The 13793-nt window shown below is 38.6% G+C and overlaps 1 protein-coding gene across 3 annotated transcripts; it reads left to right on the forward strand.

Annotated features, from left to right (window-relative positions):
* The first annotated feature begins 1895 nt into the window (after positions 1-1895).
* Positions 1896-9557, forward strand: lrrc32 (leucine rich repeat containing 32). 3 transcript variants are annotated; one of them, XM_063895360.1, is made up of 3 exons: positions 1896-2220; positions 3879-3972; positions 5999-9557. In XM_063895360.1, exons 1-3 carry the CDS (start codon positions 2156-2158, stop codon positions 7826-7828), a joined length of 1989 nt encoding a protein of 662 aa, XP_063751430.1. In that variant the 5' UTR covers positions 1896-2155; the 3' UTR covers positions 7829-9557. The 3 variants fall into 3 exon arrangements, with proteins under 3 accessions (XP_063751430.1, XP_063751431.1, XP_063751432.1); XM_063895361.1 differs by having other exon boundaries at positions 1898-2123; XM_063895362.1 differs by having other exon boundaries at positions 1928-1992.
* The last annotated feature ends 4236 nt before the right edge of the window (positions 9558-13793 follow it).

Below are 13793 nucleotides of genomic sequence, written 5' to 3' on the forward strand. Positions count from 1 at the left end.
TTATAGAGTAAGAGAAAGCTTGACTCACCCTCCCAGCGTGTTTGAGAAATTCAAAGTTAGTTTTAGTCATTCAAATCTAATCGTCTGTGAGTGTGAACCGCGGCTTGTTCATCGTGATCACAGCCTTGTTTGTTTACAGTAAACCGCACGAAAAACCAGACTGAACTCCCACTGCCATAAAAAGGATGTGTGAAATTCCCTCTCACCCACTCTTACGCGTCCCAAGATTCCAGCTGTTGCTAGGTAGAAATACAGTGCAGCGTTGTTGAGTATTATTATCCGGTTTTACCACCAATAATACATGTTATACAATCTGTTGGCAACTAGTTTTAAGAGGAGAACTTTACTCAAATGAAAGCACTGAGCTTTGATGTGAAATATCATGCATTTCTAGTGGAAAATCTACTCTTGAATGCAGGCTGTATTTAAACAGGAGTATAATCAGCCAAATGTACTTCAATAATCAAATGTAAAAGTGCTCAGGATGCAGAAAGGAATACTTAATATGGGGATTTCTTTTTAACTGCCCCAAATTCCCAATGGAGTTTGCTTTGTGAGAACAACATGTTTTTTAAATGTTAATAAAGAGATATTGGTACTTCTATTTCAATATTTGAGCCACTACTAGTTGACAGTTTTGTGAACAAATGTGCCTTTAGAAAACGCTATCTTGGGGAGCTTTTAAAATGCCTTGAATTGAGTTCTTCTTCGACCTCTGCTAGCTGCCAGTTTGGGGGAAAGCACTCTCTCCCTTTTTTAAATATTCATCCATGAATGATTGCTTTAGAAAACTGAAAACTGGAACATTTTAGACGCCCTGATTTCGTAGTGAAAGATCTAAATACTTCTGCCAGTTGCTTGTTTGGGGAATGAGCCCCTTATTGTCAGACATGTAATCATAAAGGTTGCTTTATAAGACGTGCTCTGCAAATTGTTTAAAATGCCCAAAATGGAGTTTGGTTATTTGTTATACTTATAAGTTAAGAATGGAAATACTTCTTCCACCACAACTGTCTTGTTTTGAACACTAATCCATAAACGTGGAGTTTGGTGTTTGAGGAAACCTATGTATTTCTACAGAGTGATTCAGTGGGTCTTGGCTTTTACTTGAGTAATGGAAAGTTTCCCCCTTTTCAAACAATTATCCATAAAAGGTAACAGAGGGAAGGTTTAAAATAGCCCAATTCCAAATGGACTTTGGTGTGTGAGAACATGCAAAGTATTTCTAAAGGTTGATAGAGGATGTTTCTAGTTTTACATAAGCAAATACTTTTTCCATTAATGTTTGTTTCCAGCTTTTGGAAAATCACTCTCTTTTCTTAAACACTTATCCACAAAGGATTGCTTCAGGAAAAGATAACATAAGGAACGTTTAAAATGCCCCAAACTCCAAACGGGAGAACATTTAATGTATTTCTAGACATTGATTAAGTGTATTTCTACTTTTCCTTGAGTATAGAACCTAAACACCTCTGCCAGTTGCTGGTATAGGAAAATTAGCCCCTTTTTTCCCCAACAATTATCCATAGAAGTTAACATAAAATGCCCCGAATTCCAAATGGACTTTAGTGTTGAGCACATCCAAGCCTCTCTGAAGATTGGCCGAAGATATTTCTACTTTTATATAAGTAAGGGATATAAATAGTTTCCAGTTTTGGGAAAATCACTGTCTTATTTGAAACCATAACCCATAAAAGGTTGCTGTATAAAAAGATATCAAGGAATGCTGTTTAAGATGCACTAAATTCCAGATGGACTTTGGTGTGTGAGAACATCCCAGCCTCTCTCAAGATTGATTGAGGGTATTTTATTTTTATTTTTTTTGCAAGAGGAGGAGGAGGAGGGGATTTGTCTCCTTGAAGTTGGAGCATAACACTGAACTTCCCCACCCCCTTATAAGGCATTTCCCTGCAGCGTTGGGAGGGGGGATGCAGGATATTCTCACAGGATGTGATGGCTGGACATCGGTGAACACAGTCAGCTGAGAGCAGGGTTAGTGTGTGTGAGGCTTGCGGTGTTTCACTTGGTTTTAATCGATCTGTGAGTGGGTGTGTGTGTACTGAGGATGTGAGAGCAACATGGTCAGGAGGCTCTGTGAAGACCAGTGATCTGCTTCAAGTGAGGTAATGTTCAATTCTATAAAAAGACTCACAGCATGTTGCTTGTTGGAGGACTTGGACTTAGACTGAGGGAGCAGATGTGTGCATGGTTAGAAATATGGTGAGTAAAAATAACCTTACAGCAATGCATAAATACTCCTAAATCCAGTTTTCAAAGTCAAAGTACAGAAGGTGTATGTGTTACTTATTATCAGAATATTTTACATTAAAAACACATCACATTTCAAAGTAAAAGCTCTGATTTTGAACTCAATTGCCAACAAATGATAATCAGTCGCAGTAAATGAACGATTTCATTGTATTCTGTGAAGCTAAACATGCTAACAAACATCACATGAGAACAATGTGATGTTTGTGAAGTTCTTTATTGAATTTGCTCTTGCAGGGATTAAGCAGTAACTCTGTGCTCTTAAAGGAGAGTTTATGAGAGATTGGACATTAATCAAAGTTAGGTTTTGTCATTTTGAACACTCAATTTAACCAGACCTAGAGCATTTTCATTCTGTAGTTTGTCCTTTTGATCCAACATCAACAAGTGTGACAAAGAGGCTTTAATGTAAATACTCAAGTAAAGTAGGAGCACCACACAAAAGGTACAGTACCTTCACTTTAATATATTCACGTACAACAGTAGGTGAGTTCATAAAGCCACAGACAGGTCTGAGTGATCTTCCCCACGCTGTACTTTGTCTGTAATGACTCCCACATTGTCTCCGCTGCAGCACACATGTTGTTTTGTTTTGTTCAAGGAAATATGAGTTTCCGCAGACAAAAACGAGACGCAGAACCTGAGTCACGTTAAAGATGACTCACTGAGATATGGCATAAAAAACAATGTCTGATTTTTCTGTTTCCAAACAATAAGCAGTGGGGGGGAAGTACATTCACTCAAGTACTCAAGTGTAATTATGTCGTATTTAAGTACATTTTCTGCCACAGTTTTTCAGAGGGAAATATTATACGTCTACTGCGATGTGTTTCATCTCACTTCACATTTAACATGCTGAGTTTACATGATTCATACTACTCGTACTAGTAGTACACAAAGAACCCAAAACGTGCTCCGTGTTGATTGAACATAGAACAGCTCTTATCTTTAACTGTACATGATATAAATAGAAAGGTTCATCCTCTCTAAAATACATCAACAGTTTTAAAGGAGCCATATTGCGTAATAATCCTCATTATATTTCAACTTTAAGAACCTTTTGACGATATTACTCTTGTACTTTTTACTTTTTGAACACAGGCCTTTACTTTTAGACTGTGGTACTATAGATACTACTCGTACTGAAGTAAATGACCTGAGTCCTTCCACCATTGCTGGTTGCCAGACTTAGGAAACCAATTAAGGATTGATTGAGAAAAAGATTAAAATGCTCCAAATTCTAAATCCCTTCCTAAAGCTTGACAGACGGTATTTTTATTAAGTAAAGGATCTCCTGAGTACTTTTACCCACTTCTTCTAACACCCTTGCAGTGCAGAATTGTCTGCTTTTACTCAGAAGTGATGGAAAAACGTATTTCTCTACGTCACAGTATTTCTGTTCCAGCCGTTCTGCAGCTAAACGCAGCGTACAGTAAAAAGAGAAATGTCAGAGTGCAACAGAAAGCCCCTTTTGTATCGTGAATAGCACTGTCATAGTCACACATGTAGGTAGGGCTACTTCCCTCTTCCATCCCTCTCTGGAGTCATATCACCTGCAGCGAGTGTGTTTAAAGTGTGTGTAACATGTGTGTAACGTGTGTGTCCTGCAGCACCATGGCCGTCCTCCAGCTGCTCCTGCCGCTGATGGTTTGCAGCGTGGCTGCGTCCGAACGGCCTCCCCAACACCTCCCAGCATGCCAAGTTGTAAGTAAAACACACACACACACACACGCACACACACACACACACACACACACACACACACACACACACACACACACACACACACACACACACACACACACACACACACACACACACACACACACACACACACTCATCTTATCTCACATTTTTTGGCTTTCAGTGAAAACATGTACTTATTCGTGGTGTTTTATGCTTGGTTGTGAATTTCTGTATGTTGCAATCTGTTCTTTTATTTTTTCTGACTTTAAACAATACTTTTCTTATGTTTATGTATTTATATCATAATCATAGTGCAAATTAACATAACTATAAAGAACATTTCAGTTTTTTTAGCCATTATAATGCAAACTGTGACGTGTTTCAATTGTTTAAACATAGAGTTTCGTATTGCTATCTATCTGCCGAAATGTCTTATTTTATCTCAAACTTTATGACTTTTGGTTGACCATGTCTTACTTAACACATTTGGTTGTACAAACCAATACAGAAAATATAAAAAAACAGAAATGTCCCTTTACATTCTGATCCAAAGAGCTCCATACTGAAACTCAACATCAAATGCAGATTCTTCTCAGTTTTGTGGGATCTCCTCCTGCAGGCGCATTCCTCACATATCAGTAACATAAAGAAGTAAAGGCACTCATATGGTTTAAGTTTACTTCTTCGGGTTGCCCACAGCAACTCCTAATTCGTCAGGAGGTTTATTCAGATTATCCTGACAGGCAGACCATTTATTTGAAGGCATTTGACCAGATCTGGTTTATTAGTTTAAGCTTCGATATTCAAACACAGAAACCTAATCTGGCTTTGTTTCTATGTGTACATTAGACTGTGACATCTTTTCCTCTGAGCTTCTGCTGAAATATGTTTCCTTTTTGCCTCCTATGCAATCTGCAAACAGTTATGTAATAAACTGGAAAAGTCACATGCATCACTTCCTGTGTGCAAGAGGATTTTTCTTTTTTCTAGGAAAGACCAGGGCATACTTTGAAATGTTTAATGAAGGCTCAGTCTGTGTTAGCATGCTATTCCCAAGCTGTCATTTCTGATGCATTGCTTTCTAATAAAGACATAGAAAAGGTTAAAAAGAAGAAGAAATAAATACACAAAAACTAATATCCTTACTCAGGACTTTTCTTTTACTTCACATTGCAAAATTATAGGTGGCTCCTTAAAGGCAAAATGCTCATTTCACAAGTGCTCTACAATATAACATTGGAAATATCAACGCACAAATACATTATAAAGGACATTTAAACGCTAAATTAATGGAATAAAAAGTACATTTGCCTCTGAAAAGTAGTGAGTATCAGTATACTCGAGCTCAAAAAGAATATTAAGTCCAGTGTTTGAGTACATGTACCCTCCAACATGCATATATCAGATAACACACAAAGGCTTAATGTTAGGGAGTTTTCAGTGAGCAGTGTATCACTGACAACAGCAGCATCATGCTTTTAAATGAAGATACTCTATTTAAACTCTTCATTTGTTCCTCTTCACAACAGTCAAAAGATGTTTTGCCATGCACGAGTTCGCGAATAAATCAATCTGTTTGTTTACGGCTTGTAAACAAAAAGGAAGGCCTATTTCACGATACCACAAATATGCCCGAGAAGCGAAACGCACTTGGAGAGAAAACGGAGAGGAAGACAGCTTTATGAGAGATGTTGTTTTCTGTGGACATGTGGATTCAATTATAAACAACACCTAATAACTAAATTACTTGACTGCATTAAGGGAACAGGGCTGAAAACTGAGTAATAAAGGTGTGACTTAGACTGGAAGAAAGTCCTTTTAAAGCCTTTCTGTTTGATGGAAGAAGTCATTACCTATCCATTGCCGTTTAAGAGTTATTCTTCCCTTCAGAATGACTCACTGTCAAAAACTTTAGAGGTCTGTACTGCTGCCAAGAACATGCTCATAAATCGCCCCACCACACTTTAAACATGTGCTCTGTATTGTGTCAGGGTTAATCTGGCAGCGTGCCGACATAATCAGACTGGTGTGTTTTTGTTTCCAGGTCCAGATGGATGTGTTCTGCAGCAATCTGAGCCTCAGAAGCGCACCAGTCGACCTTCCTCAAGGCGTCCGACTGCTGGATCTGTCCCGCAACCAGGTGCAGAATCTCTCGCAGGAAACCCTGGCATACCAAAGCGGTTTCCAGCACCTGAACCTCCACGGCAACAAGATCCACTTCATCCAGCCGGGGCTCTTCAAAGACATGACGGATCTAAGAGTCTTGGATCTGTCCAGGAATCATCTGAATGTTTTCGCTCACTCCAAAATCAACATTGGGCCTCTGACAGCTGTGGAATCGCTTGATCTGTCAAACAACGGGCTGTACACGGGGATGTCGGACTATTTCTTAGCTGATTCCCCATCGCTGGTGGACCTTTCTCTCAACGGCAACAGCATCACAAAAATAGCCCATAACACCTTCAGCGGATCCTCGTCGTTGAGAAGAATCAGACTCCACAATAACGTCATCTTGGAGATTGAAGACGGAGCTTTTGAGGTCTTGGATAACTTGACTGAACTCGATTTGTCCAAGAACTCCATCACATGCATCACAAATTTTAACCTTTGCAACCTAAAAGTGCTCAATCTGAGCAAAAACAGCGTGGAGTTATTCCGCAGCGCCACAACGATGGTTTTCTCACTCACTCATCTAGATTTGAGTGAAAACAAAATGCTCTACTTCCCTCTTCTCCCCAGATTCAACATGATTGAACATATTGATGTTTCCCGAAACCATCTTCAGACCATCAACGTGACAGGAGGTCTTGAGAAGAGGACACAAGTTTATTTCAATCATCTAAAATACTTAGACATGAGTTACAATCAACTCAAAAGCATACCTGAGTCGTTCTTTCACTGTAAGGATATTCTGGAGGTGCTAAATGTGAGCAATAACTGCATCAGCTCGTTCTCTATCACCAACCCAGGCCTTCTGCAGATGGTGAAGATCATCAACCTCAGCTTTAACCCGCTGCAGAGCCTGACATTTGGGGAAAACACTTTGCCATCGCTGGAAAAACTCTTCCTGCAAGGAAACGACCTCACCACCCTGGAGCATGGAATATTCCAAAGATTTCCCAGCATCAAACACTTGCATCTGCAGCAGAACAATCTGGAAGTCTGCTCCTTGAAGCATGAACATCAGGATTGTGTCTCCTTCTCTTCCATACCGAACTTGCAGTTCTTGAACTTGTCTGAAAACAATTTAATGATTTTGCCTGCGAACGCATTCACTAACACCTCTCTGAAGTTGCTGGATTTGTCGCTAAACCCTGGGCTAGAAATGGACAAAGACTCCCTCTCCGGTTTGGAGCATACCCTAATCCACCTCCTCTTAAAAGAAAACAACATTTCCAGTTTAAACACCGACTTGTCGTCCCTGAAGAGTCTCAAACACATCGACTTATCCACCAACCAACTGACTAATATACCCGTGTGGAGCAAAGACTCGTCCATAGAGTCGCTGAACCTGCAGAACAACAACCTGGTGACGCTGAAGTACAGCTCCATGCTCGCCCTGGAGCACTCCCTGAAAACTCTCTACATGGGCTCCAACCCTTTGAGCTGCTGCAGCAATTTGGACTTCCTGCAAATGGTGCAGCGTTCGGCTGTGGTCGTCCCCGACATCGAGATGACCACCTGCATTCACAAGGAGTATTCGGAGCCGGTGAACATTGAGAAGGTGACGAATGAAATGTGCCACATATCAGGCTCGCAGAACTACGTTATTGTCTTAGTGGTGATAGCGTTGGTTGTGATGATCGTGACGGCGTTGTCGGTTCGATTTTGTCAGGCAAGAAAACGAAAGCACATCCGGAGTTTTAACGCCTGATGAAGGAATATATGTTTGGGACTCTGTTGGTGGTTTTTAATGAAGAGACAGTAGAGAAGCTTGAATGTATCTGCCCAAAGTCTTCTGAAGGGACAGTTTAAAGACTTGATTTGTGTTCATCAGCACCATCTTTCCCACTAAAGTGACGGAATTGAGTTGGGACAGACAAGAAGGAACCACAATGGTCGGACGAGACATCAAGGACACTTGTGACATTAAAGAGAGGGGAGGTCTCGCCCCGCCCCTTACATTGGACCACCATAGGACCTTATTTCGGAAAGAAATATGTACGCTAAAAGCCAGATGCTTCCCTCCTGTTTGAGTCCATGAATCATGCATATTTGCAATCATCACTAAGCAAGTCAAGAGAGTTGCAGTTAGTCATTAAACTGTTGACGTACAAGACGTCACAAAAGTTGCATAAATGTTGCAACATACTATCTCACTGAAACTTTAGAATATCTACGTGTGCATTTGTCACAAAAGATAAGGTTACATGTTTGCTTGGAACATAGCTAAGTAAGCTAGCTAGCCCTCAAGCTAGCACATATGGTCAACGGTAGTGGACAGCAAAAGACAATATTTTGCAATACATAAATCAAATCTAAAAATGTTCTCACCCACTGAAGCTAATATATCTGTGAGTTTTGTACCAGGATGAACTCATCCTCTTTTTAACATCATGAAAATACGTCAAGTAAAATGACTTTGCTACATAGCTAAGCTACCTAGCTAGCTAGCAGGCTCTGTGAACTAAACAAACTAAACAAAATAAAGAATGTTCCGAAGACAAAAACGCAACTTTCTTAACGTGACAGACTTTATATGTGTGATTCATGCCACAACTAGTGCGATGAAAGAATGATCTGTGTGTACCAGTGCATATTTTTCCAGAAATAACGTCCCATCGGTGACACGAGACGGAATATTGAAATGAAGGCAGACCACAGGACTTCTCGTGGAATATATTTTCTGTTGGACTTTTCAAAAGGGCTTCTTAACAGCTAGCATTTCTTGCAGTCAGCATCTGATGTTCATTTGAGGATCTGCAACTTTAAAGATTTATGACTGAAATTCCCAGCTTATCAAGCCACGTGCTATCTTGTTTCGATTGAATGTGAAAAAAGGATTTACTCACTACACTTCAACACCGTACCATGAAATGCTAAAGCAATAGTTGCACTTCTTGTGGAAATGATTTGCTTTCTTGTTGAAAAATGAAGAAACACAAACACTACAATAGGTTGTGAAACAGAATATTCTTTTCATGGACGAGGAAGTATGTTTTCATGAAGTATATCGTTTATCACAAAGAGGTTTTATAAAGCAATCCAATCCATCCCTTTACCCTTTGTGTAGTTTGCACTTTAAATGTATTGTGACTTTTAACACTAAGAATGATGTTGTTATTTTAAATCAAGCAGGACATTTAAAAAATATGTTTGAATTGATCCCAGACCTGTGGTAGAAAATCTATTAATTTGACATGGCTAAGCACTGAAATTAAAAGAACTGTGATACTCGAAAGTATAACACACATGATGTATATTTTTAGATGATTAAATGAAGATGAAATCCAGCGTTGAATTGGGCTACACTGGGATCCACTATTTCATTAAATTTGAGTTCTTCATCCTGTGATGTAATGTTAGCAATATTTCTGTACCACATGAAAGCCATTTTCTACACTGTGAGATAATATTTGTGATATAAAAACATTTAAACCTGATACACACTTTTTCTAATTGTTTCCTGTATGTTAACACATTATGAAAACATTAGAATTTCAATTAAATATGAATGTATTTATTATTAGAGTATAATTTTAAACTAGAACGCCCTTGTTTGAACGGTAGTCCTTTAATTCATGTGATTGGCTCTGTAAGATGTCACTCTTATTCTCTGACCTATGAAAATGCTGGAATATCACTGAGGGCGGGACCAAACTTTGACCGTTAAACCTGGCGATGTTTGTGCTTCAAGTTCTTCGAGAGATTAGTTGTACAAAAATGCTACTTTGCGTGAAATTAAATCAAATTGGCAGCTAAATAGGAATAATGAACAGCTTATAATAAGTGTTTAACCTGTAACTGAGAATATGTATATCAAAAATATTAAAAGAAACCCCGTTTGGATAGGGAGAAGAACACGAAAGTGAGCTAGCAAGGAGCTAGCTTAGATAAAGCTAACTGGAGGAACTGCCGGTGTAAGGTCAACCATCACGCCGGCAACACATCAGGCAATCCTGGCTTTACAACTGCAGTCATACCGCTGTCCAGTGCCGAATTCCAGGTCATCATTTGTGTCCTTGAAATGCCCCCAAATATTTTGGGAAAATACATATAGTGTCAGAAAATGTTAAAAGAAATCATAGTATGGTTTGTTGAAAATATCATGACATTTTTCTTCTTCGTATTAAATGTCAGAAGTCATAGTATATTATGTGGAAAAATATAAAATAATGTGTAATATACTCTTCTATTAAATGTTTGAAACATCAAGTAAAAAAGTCATAGTTTTTTTTTTTAAATATGAAAACAGTCCATTTATACTGAGTCAAAAAGTCATAAATAGTGGACAATAGTCTATGTGAAAAAAAGCAAAGTGTAGTATTTCATAAAATATAATGGAACCATAGTATTCAAAATGGTAAAACTTGATATAATTGTCGAATAACAATAAATTAAAGCAAAACCACTGAAAGAAATAATAAATGAAATATAATTGAATTCAAATTAAGCCATTTAACTCTGAGCTAAAGGCTTTTATTCTGAAAATTGTCACTTTTCTCCAGCCTTTCTGCCTCAGCTTCCTCTCCTACCCTGTTTAGATTTGGATTAAGCCTTTGAGTTTGAGAAAGCGCTGTTCAGTAACTGTCTAATGAAAACCTTTTACCGACTATGACTCAGATCCTCCATCCTCTCCTCCCTCCAGGGGGGAGAAACACACTTACTGAAGATAATTTACAGTCCAGGGTGGTACAGGAAGTTGCCAGCAGAGGTTTAAACGTCACAGAGGAAAAAGCCCCTCTTTATCTCTCCAGAAACAGACATGAGAATCTTCCGGACAGTTTGTAAAGTTTTAAAAATAAGCATCACGTTGGTTTACATTTCTATTCTGGCACAGTGTTGGGAGAAGTGTTCAGATCCTTTACTTCAGTAAAAGTACAAAGAATATTACTCCATTACAAGTGAACGTCCTACAAACAAACTTTTGAATTACCAAAAGGAAAAGTACTAATTCTGCCGGAAAATGGCCAACTTTCTTCATATTTTATTATATATTTGCCCTTTTTAGATTGTTGCATTTTAATGTAAACATGATTCATTTTGAAGAATTGCTTTTTAACTTTTTGTCCTTGAAAACATTATTCCACTGGTTCAATCTTTAAGAATACACAATGTTTGGACATATTAAACCTGCCAAATCCTAATCTGAAAAGTAAATAAAGCGTTAAAGGAAATGTAGTGGAGTTAAATATATTAATTTCCTTTCAAATGCGGTGGAGTAGAAGTAAGAACCACTAAATGGTAATACTCCAGTAAAATATAAGTACCAAGTTGAAAGTAGCTGCTGTTTAACATTGAAGGAGTTCCTCGAAGCCTTGAAGCGTGTATTTACTGAAATAACTCTCAATATTTCTGTTTAGTCTACCATAACCTCAACAAGACTTTGAAGCATCCAGTAATATATTGAATCATGGAAGACAGCTGATCATCTGTAGTCTGTCTCTTTTGGTTGATAATTTGAAACTGTTATTCTGCATCAGGAAATCCCAGAAGTAATCATCATCTTCATCTCGTATCTGAAACCGCCTAGACTGTGTTTGTTTGCTCACTGACCTCATTTACAAGAGCAGCTCTCCTGCTTCAAAGTCACACAACTGGTGACCTTATTTAACCTTTTGATCCTTTATACTGAAGTTACTGTTTATTAGGGAGATGTTTCGGGGTCTCATCCATTAAATGACTTGTGATAATTAACATTTTATCAGAATTTTACTGTAGTTTGCCAAGTGATGCAGTTTTTTCACAAGTTATACTTGAAATATATCTATAGTTGTGTCACCCTGATTGACTGCACTGTACCAACAAACCATTTTTTCATTATCGCTCAGTTAATGTGTGTGTTTTCCGGGGGGTTTTCCAAGGATAGAGGGTGTTATGTTTCATCTAGCAATTGTGGAAAATGAACAGTTTGTTCGTTTTTTAGATAAAGATAACTAACACAATATAAAAGTAGGATATGATTTACATTAAGTGTGCATGGAATGGCATATTAAATAGAAATGTACAGTTTGAAGTTTACAAAAGAGAAACGATGGAGCTGTAAGGGTGTACTTCTTAATATTCCACATATTTGCCAAAGTTAGAGCACTTAGATAGATAGATAGAATCGGAGGATGAAACCCTCTTTATTTGTCACATGCATGCACACAGCAGAGCACACACAGTGAAATTAGTCCTCTGCATTTAACCCATCCTAGTACTAGGAGCAGTGGGCAGCTATCGTGCAGCGCCCGGGGAACTTGTGGTGAGACACTTGAGATATGTAATTATTTATTCATTAATATTGAAATAGAGAAACATTTGAAAGCTTTCAAGGCTCAACAAGTTGATTACAGGGATAGCATGAAGCGTTAAAAATTGATCAATTATTTTCACACAACTAAACTAACGACTCCTCAGTCACTCCAAAATCTACTGGGAGACAAACTTCGACTGCACTCTGACTTTATTTATTTCCCCAGTTCTCTCCAGGGTAAAGTAAAAAACCGACAGTAGTGGAAGCTCCTTTTCCTCCCAGTTTAAGTGTATGAACTCTATGCATGAAAACCAGTGTGTATATTTTCTCGAAACCAAAGACAAAGCAAAGAGGGTCTTTACATCCCGCCACATGCAGCTGTAACACCGGCCGAAAGGCATCCTTTCCTCTCCCGAATTCCTGCACGCCTTTCTTCTGTTTATGAGATGAACTGAGATAGAATCAGAGGCCTACGGGAAGTATTTGTCATTTCTTAATTGGAAACAGACCTTTTCACTTTTCGTCCTCCTCTGTGAGCAGGCATTGAGTCATGCATAAATATTATTAACCTGTATTTATCATAGTTTAGTGATGATGAGATCAAAAAGGCTGTTTTTATAGGAGAAAGGTTGACTATATTAGGAGTACTTAGTCACACAAACTGCAGAAGAAAGTGAGAAGAAAGAGAAATGAAGATTGGTTATGTGTTTAGTCTGAACACCTGCTGTAAACAAACAAGAAGGGGAACATTATAGAGCCTTTCTGTTTGAATTGGCAGCTAGATTTACTGCTTTTAAATCATCTGGAACCTGAATGATAACATGGTTCTCTTTGAAAGTGACTAAACCCCAAAGCAAAGGAGGAAAAATTGCCAAATGTCGAACCAAACCATAACAACAGCTTAGATAAGATCCTTAAAACAACCGTACAATTCAAAATGCAATGTCAGCCTGTCAATAGGTACATTTCAATCAACCAGTTTTTATCGTCATTTCCAATTTGGGCATAAAACAACTAAATTGAAATGTGAAAAATAAATTGTGAAATATTCCAGAAAAAAGTTTGTATACTTGGCTATACTAAATATATCATGTCGTAAAAAGTGCACACCTCCCCCGCCTGAAACACCTCCATTGGACTACTTTGTTTTTTTCTGGAACATAGTGACATCACTACGCAACCCTCTTGCTTCTATTGGCTAGCTTTCCAACACATTGTGCGTGATAGGCTAAGGGGCGGGACATCTCTAGCAGGTTGACCAATCACAACAGAGCCGGACAGCTAACCAATCAGAGCAGACTGGGCTCTGGTTTCAGACAGAGGGTGAAAAGAGGAGCTGCAGCACAGGCAGGATGAGAACATAAAGAGCTGTTCTGAACATTAAAGCATGGAGACATGTCCCCGGAGAGACTAAAAGGGCCCCTTTAAGAACAGCACTTGA

Source organism: Eleginops maclovinus, chromosome 11 (genome assembly GCF_036324505.1).
Source record: "Eleginops maclovinus isolate JMC-PN-2008 ecotype Puerto Natales chromosome 11, JC_Emac_rtc_rv5, whole genome shotgun sequence".
In the NCBI taxonomy this organism is placed as follows: domain Eukaryota; kingdom Metazoa; phylum Chordata; class Actinopteri; order Perciformes; family Eleginopidae; genus Eleginops; species Eleginops maclovinus.

Excerpts from the sequence above, each read along its gene's own strand:
- lrrc32 (XM_063895360.1), top strand. The coding sequence starts at position 2,156 with ATGTTGCTTGTTGGAGGACTTGGACTTAGACTGAGGGAGCAGATGTGT. Across the intron at positions 2,221-3,878 it reads TGTGCATGGTTAGAAATATG|CACCATGGCCGTCCTCCAGC; the intron begins GTGAGTAAAAAT and ends TGTGTCCTGCAG. Across the intron at positions 3,973-5,998 it reads ACCTCCCAGCATGCCAAGTT|GTCCAGATGGATGTGTTCTG; the intron begins GTAAGTAAAACA and ends TTTTGTTTCCAG.